At 46.3% G+C, this 23,314-nt stretch overlaps 1 protein-coding gene across 3 annotated transcripts; it reads right to left on the bottom strand.

Moving 5' to 3' along the window:
• Positions 1 to 14: 14 nt before the first annotated feature.
• Positions 15 to 21,578, bottom strand: HEXIM2 (HEXIM P-TEFb complex subunit 2). 3 transcript variants are annotated; one of them, XM_069076180.1, is made up of 5 exons: positions 21,453 to 21,578; positions 20,397 to 20,832; positions 19,176 to 19,305; positions 16,707 to 17,524; positions 15 to 1,759 (listed from the first exon to the last, which is right to left on the bottom strand). In XM_069076180.1, exon 4 carries the CDS (start codon positions 17,465 to 17,467, stop codon positions 16,742 to 16,744), a length of 726 nt encoding a protein of 241 aa, XP_068932281.1. In that variant the 5' UTR covers positions 17,468 to 17,524; positions 19,176 to 19,305; positions 20,397 to 20,832; positions 21,453 to 21,578; the 3' UTR covers positions 15 to 1,759; positions 16,707 to 16,741. The 3 variants fall into 3 exon arrangements, with proteins under 3 accessions (XP_068932281.1, XP_068932280.1, XP_068932282.1); XM_069076179.1 differs by lacking the exon at positions 15 to 1,759 and having other exon boundaries at positions 15,456 to 17,524; XM_069076181.1 differs by lacking the exons at positions 15 to 1,759; positions 20,397 to 20,832; positions 21,453 to 21,578 and adding an exon at positions 20,122 to 20,381 and having other exon boundaries at positions 15,456 to 17,524.
• Between the last annotated feature and the right edge of the window lie 1,736 nt (positions 21,579 to 23,314).

Raw genomic sequence — 23,314 nt, 5'->3', positions numbered from 1 at the left:
CACTCATTAGCTGTGTGACCTTGGGCAAGTCACTTAACCCCAATTGCCCTGCCTTTCCCCCTCCAAAAAGAAAGAAAAAAAAAGAAAAAGAGAAAAAAATGTAGGGGTAGTAATCAGGATCTCAAATAAAGTTAAAGTTAAGATAGATTTAATCAAAAGTGAAAAATAGGGAAACTACACTATGTGTCAACAATATTATTCAATATTGTTTTAGACTATTTAAAATACCTAAATAATATAAAATACTGAGCATATGCCTGCCAAAAGAGACACAGGAACTATATGAACATAAACATAAAATAAAATCTTTTTATGCAAATAAATTTAGATCTAAATAATTGAAGTAATATTTATTGTGCATGGATAGGCAAAGCCAATATAATTTTTTTTTAAAGCAATCGGGGTTAAATAACTTGCTCAAGGTTACACAGCCAGGTGTTTCTGGGTGGGTGCTAAGTATCTGCCCGGATTCTATCCCCAGGTCATCCCGACACTGGAGCCGGTGCTCTTACTCGCTGTGCTACCTGGCCGCCCCATCCAATATAATTTTTAAAATGACAATTTTACATAACTAATCTATTTATTCAACATCACCCCAATTAAATTACTAAAAAAATTATTTTACTGAGTTAGAAAAAATAATAACAAAGTTTATTTGGAAAAACAAGAGGTCAGGAACTTCAAAGAAACCAGGGGAAAAAGATACAAAGGAAGTAGATTCAACAGTTATCAGACCGTAAACTATTTTATGAAGTGAGAGCATTTTGAAGTGCAAAAAGAATAATTTTGATTATTTTAAATAAAAAATATCTTGTATAAATAAAACCTATGTAGCCAAGAATAGAAGGAATGCAGAAAATTGGGGGGGAGAAGGTTAGAGACAACCTCTCAGATAGGATGTGATTGGGTTGGAATATTGATGTGGTGTAGGAAATAATGAGCTGGCTGATTTAGAAAAACATGAAAAAACTTGGACTTATGAAGGAAGATGCTATCCACCTTCAGAGAAACAGATGATAGGAGGAAATAAGCATAGTACAGTCTTACATATATGTGTGTGTGTGTGTGTAGGAGTGTATATGTGTATGTTCATAGATATCTATGTACATGTATATATTCATATGCATTTATAAACACACACGTGTGTATATATATATCCATGATTAATTGTAGCCTTCTTTAGAGTAGTGGGGGGAGGGAGAGGAAAAAATACAGTAAATAGTGTACAGCAGGGAACAAAAGAAAACCAACAAGGAAGCAAAGAAAAGCGAGGTAGCTTTGAAAACAATGTATAGTGTTTATTATATATAGGTTTTCTTGAAATGGAAATTTATTGTGTTATATTGAATCCTCTCTTATGGTCTGCTGGGTACATGGCAATGTTTTTTTTTTTCATTTTTCATTTAAGTTTAAAATTAAAAAATTTACCCAAAAAATCAGACTAATTTCATTCCCATTAAATATGCTTACTACAGTTGGCTTAATTACCAGAGTGACCAGATTCTGCAATGGAGCTCTGGTGGCCTCAATGGTCACCAGGGAGGATGTCACCATCCTCAACACCTCCTCCTGGAGTGGCCACAGAAGCCATCCCCTCTCTCCTTCCGCTGTCTAGGGTTGGTCAGTCACTGATCTTTCCTAATCTGACTGCTGAGGAGGTCCGGGGAGATTCAGAGCAATGATTTGAGTAGTCTTGCATCCAGAGGGACTCTGACTCCCAGTCTCTTGCCAGGGAGGGTTGGGAGGAAGGCTTCTCCTCCTGCAATGTAATACCAAGACCAGCAGGTGTCAGTGTCGAGCTGAGACACTGAGAAGGTGGGGTGGGGGGAGAAGGGAGGAGAAGCATGTGGGCGTTTTAGAGAAAATCTGTGTACTTTCTCCCAAAGATCTAGGCTCCACTGTCTTGGGGGCCTTGAGTAGTGGGGACAGCCTCCTGGTTTGCACATTATGCTCCCCACCCTCTCTGGAAGGCCCCAGACACCCTCCCAGATTTGGGATTAGGGGCTGGGTCCATGCCCTTGAAATGACAGCGTAGGATGCCCAGTGGAGAAGGGATTAGGGAGGGGAGGCTGGCAAAGAAAGGGACTGAGCCTTGCTTGGGAGTCCTCTTCAGTGCCTGGCCTGAGGCCAGCTATTTTCAAAACACTCACTCCTGCCATTTCCTTCCCCCAGGCTAGGCCAGGGGTCCTTTCCCCAGAGAGCAACCCACAGTTCCATCTTCCTGGGGAGAATGGGGAGAAGGAATGAGGGTCACCGGGATCTGGCTTGAGCTAGAGAGTGGGAGGAGGGTAGAAGGTGCATAAACTCTATGCTCTTTTTCCCTTTTAATATTGTCTCCTAGGTTATTACTTCCTGCTGCAGTGAGACTGGGATGAAAGAGAAAGGATGTTTAAAGGGGTGATTGGAGACCAGCCCATAGAGATTCTCCACCCCCACTTCCTGCAAGACACCCTCAGGGGACAAGGGGACAAGACCCGTTTTAGCAGAGTAAGGGGCAGGGGAGGAGAGCAGCTGTTGCCTGAGCCCCTGGAAACATCCCAGTTGGCCTAGTCATGGAGGCTTCCCTGGCTGCCCTTGGAAAAATCACCCCCACCTTAAACAGTCAGGGTGCCTTCTCTTTCTCGGCTTTGGGGTACCTTCTAATCTTTAGCTCCACCCCTACTGTGATGAGGGACCATAAAGGAAAGCAATAATTAGGTTTTTATACTGAAAATCAGAGAACTGATCTAAGCTAACTGTTCTAAGGGGGATTACAAATGTACATAAATGATAATGAATCCTGTGTCAACTCCCCCCCCCTCAAAATTTAGGTGGATTTAAAGAGTAACCCATATGGAGGGAGTATGAATAATCATAATGTAAATCGGGTTGTAGACTAGCTGGTGTTTGTCCTAAGCCAGAGCCCTTTGACAGATGGGCTAAATGATGGTCATGACCAGAGCAGAACCCTTAGATATGGGACTTCAGGCAACAGGCATGAAAGGCGTCTTAGAGCTTTTAAATGAACTGGGAGTTCAGAAAGCATGAGAAAATGGGAGAGAGCTGCATTAACAGCCACAGGGAACAGTCATTATAGAAAGACTTAATAACCTGAGAGCAAGCTCAAGGAAGAAGACTGTATCACCAGGAAGGGGATAGACTGGTTCAGGGAGATTTTTAAGAGGAAGACCAGGAGTCTCAGGATTCAGGTGTCTGGACCTGAGAGGTGGACACTCAGCGGTGCCCCAGGCATCTGACTTTAACTTTGGGGAGCAAAAATGATTGGAACTAGAAAAGAAAAACTGAAGAAAATAAAGATTAATTCTAAAAGCGCAATCTGGTCCTTGTCTAACTGGCAGGAAAACTAGGGGTAAACCACCTAAGAAATAAGGGAATCAGCTATGTAAACACAGACTGGAAGAGTAATTATATAATATATAACTATATATTATATATCATTTATATATAATATATCATTTCATTTGAAAAAAGGCCTGAGGATTTTTAGTGGACAGAAAGATCAGCATAAGTCAGCAGTGTGACCTATCAGTAGAAAATATCTAACTTCGACTGGAGATGAATTCACAGAGGCACAGAATCCAAAGTGATTGGAAGTGACCAATTCCCCAGTCAGTCAACATCTAAAGTACTTTGCTCCAGTCCAGGTGCTGTATGTTAAAAGGATCATTGACAAACTGGAGTTGGTAGGGAAGAGGGTATCTAGAGCAGTCAGAGGACTAGAAATGATGCTGAGGATTGGCGGGAGAAACTAGGGATGATTAACCTGGAACAGAGAAAACTGGGAACCATGGTAGCCATGTGTCACAGGTATAGGCAGCATGGGATATCTGGAATGCAGCAGCAGTGTTAGCAACCCATATCTACTTGCTCATGTAAGCCTAGAGAAGGCAAAGATATCACTTTATTAATTACCCAGGGATGGAGTGTAAAATTGGATTGTTTTTTCCCAAGGATGCTATATTCAAGTCACCAAGCATGTTGTCTGGTTGAGTTTCTCCCTTGCAGGTGCATGTGTGTGAGCCTCCCAAATGTCCGAGTAGCAGATGATAAAATGTAGCTCAGAATTATTGGAAAGTCATAGGAATAATCTATGGCTCTGTCTGCAATCCCCCATTTGGGATTTCCCTTCTCAATCAAAAATACACACATTTATTAGTCACTTAATTCCCTGTGGCCATATGGTTTATCAGACATAACAACAATGCCAGCAAAATGGAGAACCTCCACCCAACAGTCTCCCAGACCCTTTCTACTATTTCAAGACCCCTAATGCCTGATTCCCCTTCCCAGACTCAATGATCCACTGACATTGGCCTACTTGCAGTTCTTTGAATGGAACATTTCATCTGACTCTGTTCCTGAAATGCTCTGCCCCACCACTTTTTTTTTTTAAAGCAATTGGGGTTAAGTAACTTGCTCAAGGTTACATGGCCAGGTGTTTCTGGGTGTATGCTAACTGTCTGAGCCTGGATTCGATCCCCAGGTTATCCCAACACTGGGGCCAGTGCTCTTACTCGCTGTGCTACCTGGCCGCCCCTGCCCCACCACTTCTATCTCTTAGTTTCTCTGGCTTCTTTCAAGGCCCAAGCTCAATTTTCACTTTCCTTGGGAGGCCTTTCTTGACTACCTCTGGCCTTTCCCCTTTTGGATTTCCTGACTCTACTCTGTATATACCTTGAATGCTCCTAGTTATTTACATGTTGTTTTCCCCATTAAGATGTGAGTTCCTTGAGAGTAGAAACTGTTTTTGCCTTTCTTTGTATCTCTAGGATTTAGCCTAGTGCATGACTTAAATGCTTATTTACTTGTTGACTTCCAACTTTTCTTTCCCTGGCACATGTGTCAGGGCTTGATTAAGAAGCACCAGGCCCCCAAAGTTCAAAGATCAAAGGAAAAGGATTATATATCTAAGAGTCTGTCTTCAACTAGATCTGTAAACCTAGGTTAAGAGAAAAGGGGTGCTGGTGTGCAGGCCCCCAGCTTCAGGTCCCAGATTAAAAGAGTGAAAGCAAGGGGAAAGCAAGGAGGATGAAAGGTTCTCAGCAGCTGCCGAGCCCACTCCCATTTCTTCAGGCCAGACTCTGAGTCTGGACCACCCTTCAAGCTGGTCCTCAAGCTGCTCTATAAGGTTTAGTCACATCCATGATGGTTTCACCAATGGAGCCAGGCTCCTCTTAGTTCTCCTGCCATCAGCAGCTATTGACAGTAGAGGGGGCCTAATTTCAAAAGTCTACTTTAGCCAAATGTGGAATGGGGAACTTCAGTCTACCTGCCAGGTGTCTTTGGGCTCTCTCTGCCCCTTCAAAAGGGAATGAATCTCAAAAAAAGAAGTGACTTTCAGAAGCAACAGACATGGAGAAAATAGAAAACTCTTAAAAGACCTGCATGCCTCTGGCAACTTGTGCAAACTTCCTCCATGTCTCACTAATCTATTTTCCGTTATGGGGAACTTTAGGGGATCTGGTCTATTTGGGGGCAAGGACTATGGACAGAAACACCAATACATCAAAGAAAGAGGAAAAATACAATATGCATAAAAATATTTGCAGCAGCTCTAGAAATGAAAAGGGCATTCAACAATTAGAAAATAGTTGAGGAAAAAGATGGTATATGAGTAATGGAATATTATTGTGCCATAAAATGCACAGTTTTCACAGAAAATTGGGAAGATCTCTATGAAACTGATATAGAAGGAGTAGGAGAACAATTTACACAAAGATGACACTGTGAGCCAAACTGACTTTGAAAGACTTTAAAACTGCCCAGTGCAATGGCGAACTGTAATTCCAAAGGACCCAGGATGCCGCCTGTGACCTTACCCACCTACTCTGCCATCAAGATGGGACCAAACTGCAAAATGCAACATTTTCAGACGTGGCCAATGTGGGAAATCTGTTTTGTCTGACTAGATATATTTGTTATGAGGGATTCCTTTTTTTTTTAAATTGTTTAATAGTGGGAAGAAGTAGGAGGTAGAAAAAAATAAGTGGTTATTAACTGGAAAAAATAAGTTAGAAGGAAACAAATGAATGACTAAACAAGTATAGATGTACATAAATGAGATACCAATACAGCTATCTTTGAGTGTTTGAAAGGCTGTTATGAAGGATTAGATATGTTTTACAGTCTGGTCATCTTCCTATCATGTAACTATGGGTATATTCTTCCAAACTATCCTTTGTCCAACTCTAGTGAGAATAATAATGGTAATAAAGTCAAGGATCCCAGGCCCAGGAGGGACATGTCAGTCATTAGCCCTATAATTCCTATTATCACTCCTTTTTTATTTCCATGTCCAAAACACTTCTCTCCAGCTATCATTCATATAAATATGCATATATCTAGATATATACAGGTAGCTAGGTGGTAATGGGCTTTAAATCAGGAAGATTTATCTTCCTGAGCTTAAATCTGGCCTTGGATACTACTAGCTGTGTGATTTTGGGCAAGTCACTTAACCCTGTTTTCCGAAGTTTCCCTTATCTCTAAAATGAGCAGGAGGAGAGGGCAAACCACTCCAGTATCTCTGCCAAGAAAACCCCAAGTGGGACCACAAAAAACTGGACATGACTGAAAACAACTGACTTGTTTAACAACACCTATATATATATAGGTATGTGTGTGGATATGCGTGTGTGTGTGTGTGTGTATGAGTCTTCCTCTAAGCACACTAAGAGCAGGGACCACCTTGATTGCTTGTATTTGTATCTGCAGCACTGAGCATAGGGCCTGGGACATAGTAGGCCCTTAATAAATGCTTTTCATTCATTCTTTCATTTGTCACCAGAGAACAGAACCAGAAACCAAAGATGAAAAGCATTATTGAAAAAACATTTATTTATGTGTCCAGTGAGATACACCCTCAAAAGTGAGAAAGCTTCTTGGGTTGATATTCTAATAGGATGAGACAAAATATATAAAGGATTGGTGGCCAAGAAAGTGTTTTTTGGTCTGGCAAGTCCCTAGAATAGTGAGTGAACCTTATGAAAGTTGATTGATATGCCCTTTCTCAGAAGCAATGGTAGTATTGACTTAGTTACAGTTCCAAGAGCAAGAAGGGGGGCTGGGGAGCAGGCACACTGGCTTCAACACAGCTGACAGAAAGGACACAGCCAGTACAGTGACTAGAAGTGTGGTCTGGGGGGCCAGGGAAAGGCAGATACATCTGCTACATGAGTTTGCTCTTTCCTATCAGGATAGCCCAGCCCAAGTGGGAGTTCTGAAACTGAGCAGATTAAGGGCCCTGGGGCATGGTTTCTGGAAGTTCATTGGTCCACAGGGTATAAGCTCAAGGCAAGTGGTAAGATGGCCCAAAAGTCAGGTATGTGTGCAAGAGATAGTTCCAACAAGCTGACTGTCAAATTTTCATTTACACCTCAGAAATCAACAACTACTACAAATCAAGGCTTGATTGTTTTACTGTCTAAATTTAAGATAGTGATGGAAAAAATGTTAATAATTCAGATTAAACTTGATGGGCTGAATACATTTTCTGGAGAGCCATTTGTTAAACATTATCAGCATCCCCACTCCCCCACCCCCAGGATGCCTGGAAGTAATAAATGGAAGTATGAGGCAGTATATATGGTAGTTGGATAAACTGTTCAAGGAAAACCTGCCTACCAATCAGAATTGTACCCCTCCCCAATAAATAGATAGATGAATAATAAATAATGAATAAATATATGCCTCACTAGGTAAGGAACTGTCAGTCAGTTGAGGTCTTCAAGTGAAACTTAGCAGACTCTGTTAGGCTGGTGAAGAGAGAATTCCTATTCAAGTGCTGATTGGTCTAACTGACTTCTGAGCACTTATTGAGGGCTTAGTCCAGTGAGAGACAAATCTAAAAGTGAGAAAGCTTCTGCCCTTGGAAGAGAGAGAGAGAGAGAGAGAGAGAGAGAGAGAGAGAGAAGAGGGGGTCAGGCAAAGAAAGCTGAGTGATAGCCCAGAAGCAATGATAACACTGATTTAATTCTGAGATCCCTTCTACCTCTGAGGCTTTGATTCTAGAACTGAGTAATGAAGATTCAACAAAGCTAGTCTAATTTAAGAGCTTGTGTACCTGTAATATACCTAATTTGTTTACAATTTGTACCCTGAGATTTCTTCAAGATGGAACAATTTTGGATTACAAAAAATGGCTCATTGAGCATGCATTTGCTGAGTGAAAAAGGGGTTCCAGAAAACAGTCAGAAGGGGAAAGACTGTGGTCCCAAGGATATATGGGTCTCCAGAGTAAAACCCCCTTAGTTTCTTGGGCCCACTTTCTCACAGTGCTATCCTCTAAGGATGAGGCCCCCAAAGGTTTCAGTTTAATTCTGGTAGAGCACTCTAGGCCAGGATAAAGGGTTTGGGGGGGGGGGGGGGGGGGTCGGGGGGGAACAGACAGACAGGCCAATGTAATCTCCTCGAGTACAGCCAGTAAAAGAAGATGAACCAGTCGGGGCCCAGCTGCCCATCCTGTCCCTTTGCCAGAAACAGTTAGGGCCTGGGCCTGCCCCTCCAAGTCTACAAAGGCCTTTCTGTCTCCAGACCTGGAGGGGGGTAGGGGTGGAGAAAGGGGCTGAGCTGTTTCCCCCCAGTGAAAAAGCAGATAATATCTCCAATGGGAGACAAGGACACGGGGCCCAAGGGCACAGGGTGGAAGACTGTCTTCCATCCCCCTCCCTCCCTTCCACCAGTCCTCAGAGCTGAGGGCCTAAACAGAACTGTTCCCCCAAATATACATATATGCATATATAAAGAGGTTACAGGTCAGGTTAGGAAGAACACTGGTGACAAAGTATAAGTCAGGACAGCCCAGAGGAAATCCAGGAAAAGATCATGTAGACAGAACTGCATTGCAAATTTATGAAAATGACCCATATAACCCACCCACCTCTGAGCCTTACCCCAAATCTACCGGTAAGGAAAAGATCTTAGAAATCCTTTAGTCTAAGGCCTTCATTTTGCAGCTGAGGAAACTGGGCCCTTTAAGAGCTAAAGTGATTGGCCCAAGATCACCCAGAAGACAGAGCGGGACCTCCAACCCAAGCAGTCCGACTCTAAATCAAGCACTCTTTCCTCTGGAGGTCTCTCCTCCCTCTGAAAACATCCCCCACTTTCTAAAGGGCAGGTTTGACCATTCACCCCTCTAATCCAATAAACTTCCGTTCCTCCCTATCCTTTCCAAGATCAAATGTAAAGGCTTTTAAAACCCTCCACTACCTGGTCCCTTCTTACCTTAGAAGGCAACTGGTGGTTTGTTGGATAGAACTAACTTGGGGCCTGGAGTCACGAACACCCGAGTTCAAATCTAGCCTCAGACAACTACCACCTATCCATGAACCTGGGCAAGTCACTTAACCCTTGATTACCTCAGTTTTCTAAACTGTAAAATGGGGATAAATGGCCCCTACCTCCCAGGGTGGTGGTGATCAAATAAGGCAATATTTGTAAAGCTCTTAGCACAGTGCTTGGCATGTAGTAGGCCATGTATGAATGCTCATTCACTGCCCTCTACCTCCCAATCCAGTGTCCTTTCACTAGCTCTTCCCAAGCCTGGAATGCTCCCCCTCTTTACCTCCACTTCCTTGCCTCCTTCTACGGAATCCTTTCCCAATCCCCCTTAGTGCTAGTGGCTTCCCTTTGTCTTGTTTCCACATGTTGCTCCCCCATGAGACCATGACCTCTTTGAGGTCAGGGGGACCATCTTTTACCTTTCTTTGTATTCCCTAGCACTTAGGACGGGGCTGGTACATGTTCTGTCCGACTCTTTGTGACCACATTTTTGGTATTTTCTTGGCAAAGTTCCTAGAGTGGTCTGCCATTTCTGGTACAAAGTAGGTGCTTAATAAATGCTTGTTGACTTAAAGACTTGCGCTGAGCCAGGACTGATAAAAAGAAATCATTATAATGGTTCACACTGCTATGGAAACTTAAGGTGGATAAAGTCATTTTCCACACCCCAGTAGAACTGCCCCTAATTCACGGGTGAGGAAACTTAAGCTCAGAAAAAGGTACATTTTGTGCACAGGGGTCAAACAGCTAACAAGTGTCAGCTAGGTCTTCTGACTCCAATCCAGTGCTCCATCTACTAAGCTCAGCCTGCCTCAGGCTGTTGCTTCCACTAATTAAAAAGCACACAAAGCTTGCTCCTTGGAGGAAAGGAGAGACCAGGGAAGAGAAAGAAAGCTCACCAACATCAAAGGCCAAGAAGCCAGGGGCTGTAAGATGTAGGATGGAGATGAGGGGAGTGGTAGGCTGGGCCCTTTCCCCCACTCCATTCTCAAATCATACGGGCTGCCCTCCAGTCAGCTACCCCCTGGAGACTTCTTAGATGTGGGTTTATGATGGCACACAGCTACTATGCCAGGCCCAAACACCAGGCCAAGCAAAACAAATGCATACCTTAGCAACTGGAGTCCCAGGAGAGTTGGGGGTCAGGGAAGCAGCTGGGGGGGGGGTTCTTAGTTCGACTGAGCTGATAATTCAATATTTACTTAAAACCTGTTGCCTGCCCTCGAAGAGTCTGTGATCTAGAATAATTTCAGTTTCTAAATTTCAGAATCCTTCACTGCGTGTCCTCTATGGTAGGAGACCAAAAGGTATGAGTATATATGTGTCTTTGAGAATGTGGGAATGAGAAGCAAGGACCTTGTGACCCTTTGCAAATCACTTCCTCTCCTTGGGTCATTTGCAAAATGCAAGGTTTAGACCCATGGTTCTCAAAGGTCCCTTCAGGCTCTGGTATACAGCACCACAACTCTAGAGCTGGGAATTGGGAGGGGCAGAGGGTATGGGAGAAAATAGGGGGAGTAATGTGGGTAACAGCATGAGCCAGGGCTTGAGCTGGTGAGTGATAGATGGGGACAGGTTTGGCTAGCTAGAGTAGGCACCAGCAGAGAATATTAGGGCCAAGGAAGGCTGGCAGGGGGAAGACATTTGGTAGAGGGGCTTTGGTTGGGCAGTCTGGATTTGATTCAGATGGCCAATAAGGAGCTACTGCAGGTTCTTTATCAGGAGAGGAACATGATGAGAAGGCTTGTTTCAAGAAGATGATTTCCTATAGCTGAGCTCTGGTCCCCCCCCCCGTAATTTTTTCTGTCATCCGTTCCCCTATGGCTTTAGACTAAAGCTCCCCATGGTGGTGGTGGTGGTGATAGAGGGGGTCTAACGACAAGGGCCATGCCTTTTTAGCTCTTTTTTAGGTCTGCTTCTCCTGCCGTGATCTCACTGACTTCAGAAAAAAAAAAAAACAGAAAAGGAGGAAGCCCCCTCCCCCACTCCTATGAGAAGCAGCATGTGCTCAGGCAGGTGGCCCTGTGCATGAATTCCATGTGCCACATTCGCCTGGGGCAAGAGGCTGCCAGGGTGGAAGGGGGCAGGGGTGGAAACTGGGTGCTTGCCAGAGTGAAGCTCTATCTCTATGGCCCCAAAGAACTGGAGGACAGAGGCCACTCTCTGTTGGGCAGCTGCCACCACCAGCCTTCTCTCTGGTCTTTGATGGATCAGAGGTCTCATCGCCCCCAATGTCCAAGAGGGTCTCTGCTTCCCTGGTGGGCACAGATGGGGCCTGGGATCTGGGAGGAGATAAGGGCATGGGCCTTTTCAGCCAGATAGGAAGGGAGAAGACTAGGAGGTGGGGGAAGTCAGGACTGGCAGCCCGTAGGCAGTTCTGTAGAACCCATTTGCATCCCTCCCAACCAGGGCTTAGGCTCTTGCACATGCCCAGTATGCCCCAGATTTGTGGCAAAAGGGAGGACTGTACCTAGCACCCCCACTTAAAGGGCCAGCACCCTCCCTGGCCATCCTTGTCATGTACAACTGTGTGCATGAGTGCCCTGCCTAAGCATTCACACACGCACCTCCACGTGCCCACCCACAGTCCCTCTTCTGATACTCCTCCCAGGAGGGCAAGACGATCTCTTTTTTACCCTCCCCCATTACTGCCCTTAGTTCCTTCCAGCCCTCTTTCTCTCAGCCTAAGTAATTTGGTCAATGGGGAGCCCCCAGGGCCAGTCTCTTCCTTTTCCCAGGCCCATTTCTGCTTATCCTCTAGGGCAGAGTGGTCTTTGTTTGGGGGCTTCTCTAAGTTCAGGAATCCTATGGTCTGGACCTCAGTCCTTGGGATTCTGATATCAATCTCATAAAAGTCCCTTGGAATTTTCACATCCAAGTGTAACAGGTCTAAGACCTCACAAATGAATTGGGAAGGGGCACCCTCAGTCTCAATATCCTGGGGGTTCTCTTGCTTTGAGTCCCTACACCTCCTAATTTAAGGCTGAGAAGGGGGGGGCATATGGACAGCAGAGAAGCTCTGGGAAGGGCATGGGGACAGAAAGTGGAAAAAATGAGGTCTAGAGCTATGTGGGATTTTCCCCCAGCCTATTTGTAACAGGCCCATTTTTCAGAGGGAACTTCCATCATCAGAGGTACAGGGAGCAGGGTCTTCGGTTGCATTTCCTGGGATTGGAATAACATCTTGGTTTTTGGGGTGCTGGATTGGGGAAAAGGCAAAACGAGGTGGGTGGTGGTAGGGACAAGGGCCGATTGAGAACTAAGATGGTGGTTCAGACCCCGATGGAAATAAAAGGCAACACTGCCCTTGGAGTCAGACTTGTGTGACCCTGGACAAAGTCACTCAGCTTCCTCAGGCTTGTTGTGAGGATGGATTTTCCAAAAACCCAAAGGGGTGAAGGGGTATACGAGTAGGTCGAAGTCTTAATCTGAGTTATGCTTAACCAGGCAGACATTATAGGGGGCTTCATTTAAACCCCTATTTCAGCTTACAAAGCTTTTCTTTGCATTTAGGAGGGCCTATTTACATTTCACCACCCATGCAGCAGCTAGCTAAAATCCCCCCCCCCCAAAAAAAGCCACCTTCAGGTCTTCTTCATAGTGGTGGGTCAGAGTACTCATCTCTGCTAGTTTATAGTAGTGATAATCTCAAGTCTCTAAAATGAAGAAAGTGTTAAAAAAAAAAAACAACAACAAACAACTCTCCCCTCACAGCCTCCCTCACCTATCTTCCAACTCTGTATTATCATTCATCACTACCACCATCTACAACAGGGTTTCTTAATTTTTTTTTTGTTTTAGGCCCCTCTGGCAATCTATGGACCTCTCCTAAGAATAATGTTTTTAAGTAAGGGAAGGAAATGTTAGTTTTAGTTCAAAGCCAATGAAAATAAAAATGTAATCTCATCTAAATTTACAGCCTCCCCCCAACCCAATCTGTCCACAGTTGGGAGACCCCAGGTTAGTAACATAATAATGAATAATAATAATAAAAATCTACAAGGTCAAAATTTCACCCACCCCGTTGGGTGGCCAGGTGGCTCAGAGAGTAAGAGCACCGGCTCCAGTGTCTGGATGACCTGGGGATCAAATCCGGGGCCAGATACTTAGCACCACACCCAGAAATAACTGGCCCGTGTAACCTTGAGCAAGTTACTTAACCCCGATTGCTTAAAAAAAAAAATCTACAAGGTCCTTCAGTGCCCCAGTTCAGTTTTTCCTAGGGAAGCCCCCCATTCTGTATTCAGGGTCCTGGAAAGTATGAAATCAAATCTGTCAAATATCATTTCTGCTCTGCCTTCAACATGAGGCGGGGAGGAAACTGAGGATGGGGAGAGTCAGCTTGGTCTGTGTCAAGGGAAGGCTTGGGAGTATAAATGAATAAGATCCTTCCTCAGGTCAGGAAGAGATCTTTCTTAGCTGTTCTTCTTCTAATGCTTCCCCTCCTACCTTCCTTTATCCCTCAGGGTAAGACAATTTAGTTGAAAAGAGCCTGACAATGGCCTCTGCTACAGAACATGAATGGGGAATGGGGGACTTCAACAATCTCCCCAATGGGGTTGTTTCAGGCAGCTAGAGAGAAGGTAAGTGTTTGTGTGGGCCTGGAGGTGGGAGGCAAAGAAAGAACAAGATGGTCCCTTCTTTCCCTATAATCTCACCTTGTGTCAGCTACCCTGCTAAGGACTGGTCCAAACAACTAACCTTTCCTCCTCCCAGCTCTAATGAAAGCTTTCCATTCAAAGAGAACAGTTGAACACTTATGGAACAAGCAAGCTTACAGAGATATGGACTGGGGTACTGCTATAGTTATATACACCAGTCATCCCTACTTCCCTCTCACTCATCTAGATCTACAGGCCTCTTCTAATACCCTATGCTCACCTAAATCCCCTCTGTTAATTCCCCCAACTGTCTCCCTTTCCAGCTCCAGCCAATTCTTTCAAACATAATTCCTTCAGGGTAAAGACTGTTCTCTCATTCAATCCCTACCTCCAGCAGACTTGTGCAATGCCCAGAGTAATGTCTCCATCCCCCACCCCCTCAGGGATATCTTCTTCCTTCAACTACCCTTTGTAAAGTCCCCTGTTTAGCTAAGGCTGCAGAGACAAGTGAGAAACTGGCCACCTGAGAATACAAATCCCCCAAGCATTTGTTCCCAAGGGCACAGCTTTGCTTGGTCTGGAAAAGCCTTTGGGGGTAACCTTTGATACTTTGGTCCCCATTAAAGAATCGCTGTCACTGTACCACAGTACCAAGCTGGAAACTCCCCTTCCCCCAACCCTGCCCCAGGCAGGTGCCAGAGGAGGCTAGTAGCACCAGTGCACAAATCCTGGGGGAGTCAGCACCAGCTGACCCACTGACCTGTCAGCAATTTCAACTATCTCCCTTTTCTGAGTCATCCTTTGCCCAATACACAGTCCCCCTATTTACCTTCAGGAGAAGGCAATCCCCCTCAGGGACTTTATTTGGGGGAGGAGAGCGTGGTGCAATTTGGGCTGAACTGAGATTGGTCTATCTCCTGCTTTGGCTAACGTGAACCCTTGGATTCATTCATAAATAAACAGATTCCTCATCCCCTCATCCTGTATCTCAAAGAATCTTATAATAGGCCTTGAAAGAACATTAAGCCTAGAGTGCTACAGTGGAAAGAACATTTGATTTAGCATCAGAGGACCAGGGTTCAAATCCTAGTGCCACCAACTGCTTGTGTGACCTTGGGCAAGTCATTTAACCTTGCTGGGCTTCAGTTCCCTCATCCCTCAAATAAAAGCTTTGGATTTGGTTCCTTCCAGCTTTTAAATCCTATTGTTTCCCCTCCCTCTAATCCCAGGAGAGTTGAAAAGTAGAGCTCTACCTTTAGGGGCTGAAGTCCCTTTAGTCCATTACCAGATCTCAAAAGGCAGCCCTTGTTTTTTACTGCTCCCCTGCCCTAAGCTCCAACAATCAACAGAGTAGGAAGAGACCCGCCCATAGCCTTGCTATTCCATCAGATTCCTTTCAACTTTAATTATGTGCACTGATTCCCACAAGATGAGCAGGGCTGATGGTGGAGATGGCCAAAGTACCAGCATGTGGCCCAACTCTGCCCCTTCAACTCAGAATGGACCTCTCCCCTGGTAGCTCACACCTGAAAAGGACCTTCCCCATTAAAATGTCAGGCTCTTTGCCAGCAGAGAATGTTTCATTTGTTGTATTTGCATTACCTGGACCTGGCACATAGTAGGCATTAAACAAATGTTTGCTGACTGACTTAGGGGATGGATGTCAGCCCCTCTACTTCTCTTGGGTATATTGCCTTTTCTACGGCTTCCCTCGTTCCCTAAAGACCTATCATTTATGTCAGAAGTCAGGGAACATAAAATAAACATGGAATCTCCAAATTCTAAGGGTGAGATCAGGGTGAGGGCACAATTGGATGTCCAAGCCATCTAGCTTATCCTGTTCTTGGATAGCTGGCAACTATGTGGCACAGTGGATAGAATGTTGGGCCTGGAGTTAGGAAGACCTGAATTCAAATCCTGGCTCAAGATACTTACTGGCTACATGACCCAGGGCAAGTCACTTTGCCAGTCTGCCTCAGTTTTCTTATCTGTAAAATGGAGATTATAATAGCACCTATCTCCCAGGGATACTGTGATGATCAAGTAAGGCCATATAGTAAGCACTATTATAAATACTTGCTATCATCATCATTATTGCTTAGTACCAGGGTTCTGATGCTAGTTCCATTTTCTTGAAGGAACAACAGAGGTGGGGAATGGGATGGAGCAGGCCATTATCTGGGTTTCTCTCCATCACCTAAGAGAGGTTATTGTTCAATCTTAGGATGTGAACGATAATGGTCCTAAATCTCTTAACTGTTAGCCTAAGTATCTAATAGCTCAGAGAAAGTCCCATCCCCTTGGAGACTCAGGTGGGGCCCCAGATGAATAATTCTCATCCCACCTGGAGGGGTAAAAGTTGGTTCCAGGTATTCTTTCACACTCTGCTCCTTCCCGTGAGGAGATAGGGCACCCACCCAGTGACCCTCCCCTAAAGGTCTCTCCATCTCACAAGGATATCTGCAGGGTTCCTCCAGACTCTATGGTGCAATACCTACCCAATTCTTCTTTGCCCTCATCAAGACTTTTTAATCTTACTAAAGAAAAAAATAAAACAAGGAACAGCAAAAAAACAAACTTAACTCGTCCTCATAGAACTTCTATTCCGGGGCAGCATGCTTGAGGAAGAAGGAGAAGTTCAAACCTGGAACTTTGTTCCTAGTGGTCTTTGTCTAGAGCTAGGCCTTGCATCCTAGGGCAGGGCTTCCCAGGAACACAAATGGTGCAATTCTCCTTGGATGCAGGGTTGGGCAGGTAAAATGAGGAGAGAAAGATCTTCTCCTTGTCCCACCCTCCCACATTTGCTAGAAGCCTCCAGTGTCCTACCTGGGGGGCTGGGGAGAGATTAGGAAAGGGCTCCCTTAGGTGCCCAGATTCTCCCTAGGGCTATCACCCTCTCGACCCCACATTTCATTTTCCTGCCGAAGCCTCTGGTTCTCCATCTTTAGTCGCTCCACTTCAGCTGCTAGTTCCTGGGCTCGGTAACAGGGCTGAGGACCCAATGGATTTCTCTGCTGCTGCAGTCTCCGGGTCTCCTCCTCAGCCCGTGAGAGTCGTTTCTCCAGCTCTAAGTAGTCCCGTACCAGCTCTTCCTTACTTCGGCCCTGCAGGCTCTCCATGTGGTAGTGCTCATAGGTTTCTGAGAAATCTCTTTGGAGGAACTCGCCCTGGGCCTTCCCTTGACCATCAATGTCCCCAGTTCCCTCACCTTCCTCCTCCCATCCAGAACCCTGGTGGGGTACCCCCTGGGGATTACCTAGGTCTGGTTCTTCCAGGTCACGGTCATCCATCAGGAACTGAGTGGTATTGTAGGGGGCCACAGCCTGCCCCTTGGCAAACATCTCCTCTCGAATCCTGGAGGCTCGTTGGCTTTGTTGCTCATCTCGCTGCTGCTTCTCTGCCCAGCTCAGCTCCAGGTAGGGCCTCCAACCATGCCTTTTTCGTTTTGAAGACCTCCGTCTATGCTTCCTCCGACCCAGTGCCTCAGCAGAGTCACAGCCTGGGCTCTCAGTCTGGAATGTCCCATTCTGTCCAGTGCTGCCATGGTTGGTCCTTGCTGGCTCCTTCCACTCCAGTGGGCTGTCCATCCCAAGGATCAAGGGACTATAACCACCAGGGTCAGAAGGATCAGGTGATCCAGAGTTCTAGGATCAAAGAGAAAAGAAAGGGAAGTGTGAAAGATTGGACAATTAGACACTCACTGGGCTGTGGCCCTAGGAGTAGAAGGGCACATCCAGAAACTACAAATGTTATGTAAAAGGAATAGGAACATAAACATGCAAATAAATTTGTAAAAAGAAATAAAGTAAGACAACAAAAAAAGAATCAGACAGCAGGCAGGGAGAGGCAATCAATACTGGACAGTCCTGTCCTTTCTATGAAATTCTATTTGGGGGTAGAAGAAGAAGATACATTGGGCTGGCTGAAGACAGATTCTCATTTCCTTTAAGGGTGATTCTGCAGCAAAATCCTCCTCAGTGGGTAGTGGCACCAGCCAAGAAGGGAAGAGGGGAAACAAATAATTAGGAAGGGTATGTTATGAGTTTGAGAGACTAGGAAGAAACCTATTCAGCTGAGTATGAGTCTGTCAAATGATGGGGCCTTCCCTCATTTATGATGCTGTGAAGAAAATGTGTGCAGGGATGTGACTGGCACTGTAGTGAATATATAAAGTACATATGATGATATTTACAGTGTGCATGCATTGAGTGTTTTTGCATATATAACATAAATATTATTTTGTGCATACAAGCCTATACATATGAGAATATGCTGAGAGAGGGGTGGCTAGGTGGTGCAGTGAATACAGCACTGGCCCTGGAGTCGGGAGGACCTGAGTTCAAATCTGGCCTCAGACACTTAACACAAAAACTAGCCATGTGACCTTGAGCAAGTCACTTAACCCCAACTGCCCTATCCTCCCCCCTCCAAAAAACACAAAAACAAAAAGAGAATATGCTGAGAGGTGTATCTTTCTTGGTGAAGGGTTTATATTTGTCCTTAAGGATGCTGGAGGGGAGCCATTTCAGAAGAAGCACAGAGTGAGGGGATGTGGGGATGTCATGGGGCTCTCTGCAACATATTAATTACCATTTCAAATGCACAAGAGAAAGAACTCAGAGGGATAGACCCCGTTTCTGTCAAATGACAACTTGGAGCTGCTCCAAAGTCAGGCAGGAGACATTAGAACTGCACCTTTTCCAAAGCCCTCCAGAGAGGAGTCCCTATGCCAGTTCCTTCACTCCAAACTAGCTTCACACCTCTAAATGCCTTACCGTGGCATTTTTTTTTCTCTTCCAACACCTCCACCCAAAAGTCAAGATTTAATATGAACCCTGGACTGGTTAGAGAAAAGTGTATGTGGTGGGAGGAGGTGGGTTTCCCATCAGGAGATGACTTAGTTCTGGGAATTCTATAAGGGGGTGGGGAGGGCCCAGGAAGAGGGGAATTTTAGAACATCAGAGACACAAGGGGCCTTAAGAGATCACACTCTAAATTCCTCATTTTACAGAGGAGGAAACTGAAGCTCAGAGTGGCTGTGACTTACCCAAGGTCACACAGTAGTAGAGTCTGGCTTTGAGCCTAGGTCTTAAACCCAAAACAAACTTCTGAGGAACCTTCCCCACAAGATTTGGACCCCAGCCTCTACAAAATGGGGTGATCTGTCTGCTATTTACCACATATCACCAGGCATCCTAGTTATGCTCTGGGCATGCTCTCCACATTGTCCTCGAGTCTGCCGTTCAAGGTCAGGACACAGGTGAAGGTCATTCCCTGCCAAGAAAGCAGACTTACCTTTATCTCCTCCAGGTTAGCACAGGTTCAGCAAGGCTCCTTCAGGAGTTTTGGGAGTAGTGACTGATGGGAAGGATGTCTCTCCTTCCTCTCAAAACTGAGAGCAGAAGCTTCTCTATGCTGGTCCTTGCTGCAACGGAGAACAATACAAAAGCCTTATCTATCCCTAACCTCAAGGGGAGATTTTCCTCAGTCTCCTCCTGGGGCTCCTTGAGCAAAGGGAAGGGAAGCCATTTTGTGGCAGGTAAACCTGCAGTTAACCCAGAGCAGAAGGAGGACAGAGGCTGATGTCCTAGGGCCTAAGGGAAGTCATCCTCTGCCCCAGCTCCCTCCCACACCCCAAGTTGGGGAAGGGTCAAATTTAGACTGGGCTCACAAGCCCGATGTGAGCCGATTTCCCAAACAAAGCTGCCTTCCCTCTGTGACTCACACTTAATTCCCAGGATTAAGAACTTCTAACCCTAGGATTGCAAAACAAGAGAGATTTGGATGGGGAGGGGGTAAAATATGCCACAAGCAAGACAAGCTGATGACCAAGCCCTCAGTTTCACTCCTAAACCAACCGACACTTCTCCATGTGCCCAGTGGGGGAGGGGAGGAGGAATGGGTGCAATTGGCACAGAAGGCGGCCGGGCATCACCCGTTCCCACCACCCCACGGTAGGTTGTAGGAAAGGCAAGGAGCTGGGTTGGAGGGGGGCTAATGAATTAAAACTGCGGGGTCTAAGGAGAGGGAAGGAGCAGTGATCATAGCGGTAAGATGGAGCCAGGATGAGAGGAATGTAATGAGATTCTTAGCCGAGCTTTAGTCTGGTTGCAATAGAGACGACAGAGGGAAAGCGCCAGGGGTAAGGACTAGTTACAAACACCCCCTTATCCTCTGATAAGGATTCCGTGACCATCAAGGCCGGTTCTTTCTGACTGAGGGTTGAGGTATCTGGAGCCACCTTCTCCGGTAAGATGAGCCTCTTCCATTGCCAACATGGCTAGGAGTAAGGCGTCCATGCCTGCAAGGACCAGGCCCTGCTCCCTCCTGGCCAACGGCACCGGAAGTGGAGACAAGGGAGAGGAGAAACTGGAGTCCCAACAGACGGGGCAAGAACCGCGAGCATTTGGTAGCTGCACTCCCCAAAACACACAATTTCCTAGAAAGGGTGGTGAGGCTCAATTCTACAGGATGACGAGATGGTTGGAGATGAGAGCTTTAGGAACGTAAACTGACCTATTTGTTGCCAAGGGCTGCCACGCACGACAACGGCAGTGTCTCTACGCGGCAGCCTCTTGTCTGCAATTCTTATTGCCTAAGCCCTGTATTTTACAGCGGCTCCAGCAATTGCTCCAGCAAGCCGCAAGCGCGCCAGGACGTAGGGGAGCGAGGGTGGAGTGGGCGGGTGGGAAGACCGTAGACCGCGATGCCTGCTGGGGATTGTAGTTTCTTCAGTCAGAAAGAGAACAGAATCCCGTTCACTTCCACAACCACGCCCTAAAAACTCCAAAACATTCAGCAGGCCCATTTCGGGTGCACTGCCTCTGGATCTCTGATTGGTCAAGAGTGCTCGTTGCTGTGTCCATCTCTCTCACCATTCGCTAATGACGAATCGAAGGCGGGGACACTTCTTCCCCGGCTCAGTTCAAGAGCCTATCGATGCGCCCCTGGGCTGGAAATAGATCCGAAAATCGGGTGGGGGTGGGGAAAGAAGGGTAGAAAGCAGACCGGCGGGACACGTCTGGGGCGCATGCGCGTGCGGAGGGATCCGCGGCCCAGGAGGAACGGAGGGGAGGATGCTAGAAGGGAGGGGAAGGGAGGAGGCCGGGAAGGCGGGAGACGAAGAGTCCGGGGCCGCCGCCATTTTGGGCTGGGAGGAGGTAGCGGAGGGAGTCGCTGCGCTGTGAGACGACCCCCGTGGGGGGGCGGGCCGGGCGCGGGGAGAAGCCTGGCGAAGCGGGGGCTGCTCCAGGGGATGGCGGGGAGCGGCCCCCGGGGCAGAAAGAGGGGGGTGGAGGAGGAGGACCGACCCCCGGGCAGGGCCGTGCCTGCGGCCTCGCCCCTCACGGAGTCCCGGGCCTCCCTGCGCCTCCGACGATTGACCCAGGGGCCTCAGAGAGGACCCCTACCCGGAACGGGGCGGCGGTGGGGGGAAGAGCGATCCGACCCCAGCCCTCGCAGCGCTCCCCTAGGCCTCACAGACGGGCCCAGTGCCCTGGGGAGGGTCCCCGGGGGCAGCCCCTCGCCCAGGCCCCGGCCCCGCCCGCCAGCCCAGTGCAGCTGCCTCCCTACCATGAAACCCTCTTGGAGCCAGCCAAGGGGGTGGGGCGGTTAGAAACCTTCTGGAACCCAATGCTTGGGGGATCTCCAAGCGCGTTCGGGGGCAGGACCTCCACCCCACCCCCTCCATCCCCGTCTAGCCCAGCCTTCACAGAACATCGTCCTCCTTTCTGCTTAGAACCAGCTTGGGGGGGGGGGGGGGGCGCTAGGGGAGGACCATGAAGTTTGATTTCCTCATACCCTCCTTTCCTAAACAGACATCCACCCACGTAGCCACAAATGAAGTCGGGGAGGGGGTTATGTGCCCCTTTTTAACATTGGGGACAAAAACCAAATATCCAGCTCCGCCACGTCTAGGAAACGAAGCTTAGCTGCCCGTTTTCTTAGGCCAATGGGACATCTGTTTGCATTTTGAAATCTGAGCGTAACGTTTGACCCAAACCCCGTAGAGAAATGTATAGGAATAGAGGGTGGGGGTGGGGGGAAGAAAATTATTTCAATCCAGTTTATGCAAAGTTCTAAAATTAAAGAATTCCGTTTTCCCAAACAAGGTGTAGGGTTGTGGGTTGGGAAGTATTTTGTGGTATCGTTTCATTGTTACTTGGAGCTTTTTACCCGGCAGTATATGTCACTGGAGTGATCTCTTGCTTGCGTGATCTCGATCCAGCCTTTGCTGCCACATAAGGGAGAATAGAATTTTGAGCTCTTCTCTGTGGCAACTGCATGATAAACCCTACCTTCAGTCCTCTCTCTCCCTCTCCCCGCTAATTGTATTGCTACTGCATCATCTGCCTAGAGTAGAGCTTTGATATGGCATCACTAGCAGAAGCAAAGAAGATTATCGTGAAAACCAGGCACAGAGAAATCTGTGATATTTGATGTTCTAAAATAACAGGTTATTTATTTTAAAAGTTAGAGTTAATTTGATGCCGAGTTAGAACCTGAAAATGGGAAAGATTTTCTGGGTGACTGATGTGTGAATAGTGCTAGAATTGAGACTTACTGCCTGATAAGCCTGTAGTGCTCTGTTCAGTTCTCATTACCAGGAATAGTGAGGAACTAAGCATTCCGGTGGCTTTGATACTCAACCCAAATGAGCTCAGAACTGAAGCTTATAGCTCCTGTGGTACCTTTTAAAGTAAAAGGGTTTGGTTCTTTTTTTTTTTAGTAGGTTTGGTGGTAGTGGTGCTCTAATCATAGCCATTTTACTATCTTATAAAATTGTTTCCAAAGGAAGACTTGTAACATAACCACAGAAGCAGAATAACAATATTTGTACTTTAATCCAGATTTGGAACAATCACCCCACTAAATAGAGAGCAGTTCCTTTGAATTAAATTCTCAATTGGTTGTCCCTTGGTATCAGTATGTAGATGCCAGAGTAAAAAAGTATTAGGAAAAGTTTGTGCAGGATTGGGAATTTTAGAGCTAAGAAGCTCCTTTACAGATCACCTGTATAGGTGGTCAGTAATTCATGATTTGTGCAAAGGATGACCATTGTATTTGACTTCACACCTCTACACACATACTGGGTGCCAACATTTATTGATCATTTTGGAAGTCGTAATCCACAGGACCGAATTTAAGGTCAACCAGTAAACTGTTCTAGAACCTCAGTGAGAAAAGTAGAATGAAACTTTTTTTTAATAGACAAAGCTTGGAACTGGTGGTTAGGAACTCCAAGTTCTATTTCTGTCTGTGCTACCAACTTAAGTTTGGCTAGATGCCAGATATTGAAGATGAGGCCAAATTGCTCGTTTTTTTTGCTGAGTCTAATGTTCACCCAGTGTTCCATTATTTTAGGGGCTTTTTTATATGATACAAAGGTCATTCAGGACAGTTCTGTAGCCTGCTTCAAGAAAGTGTTGTGGCAG

Source organism: Petaurus breviceps, unplaced genomic scaffold (assembly GCF_028583685.1).
Source record: "Petaurus breviceps papuanus isolate PSGF00001 unplaced genomic scaffold, PetGlider_PUasm1.0 90925, whole genome shotgun sequence".
NCBI lineage: Eukaryota > Metazoa > Chordata > Mammalia > Diprotodontia > Petauridae > Petaurus > Petaurus breviceps.
Note: the sequence above shows the minus strand (reverse complement) of the source record. Positions and strands in the feature narration are given on the sequence as shown.

What these genes read in the sequence shown, in the direction of transcription:
- HEXIM2 (XM_069076180.1), bottom strand. Translation starts at nt 17,467, where the DNA reads ATGGACAGCCCACTGGAGTGGAAGGAGCCAGCAAGGACCAACCATGGC.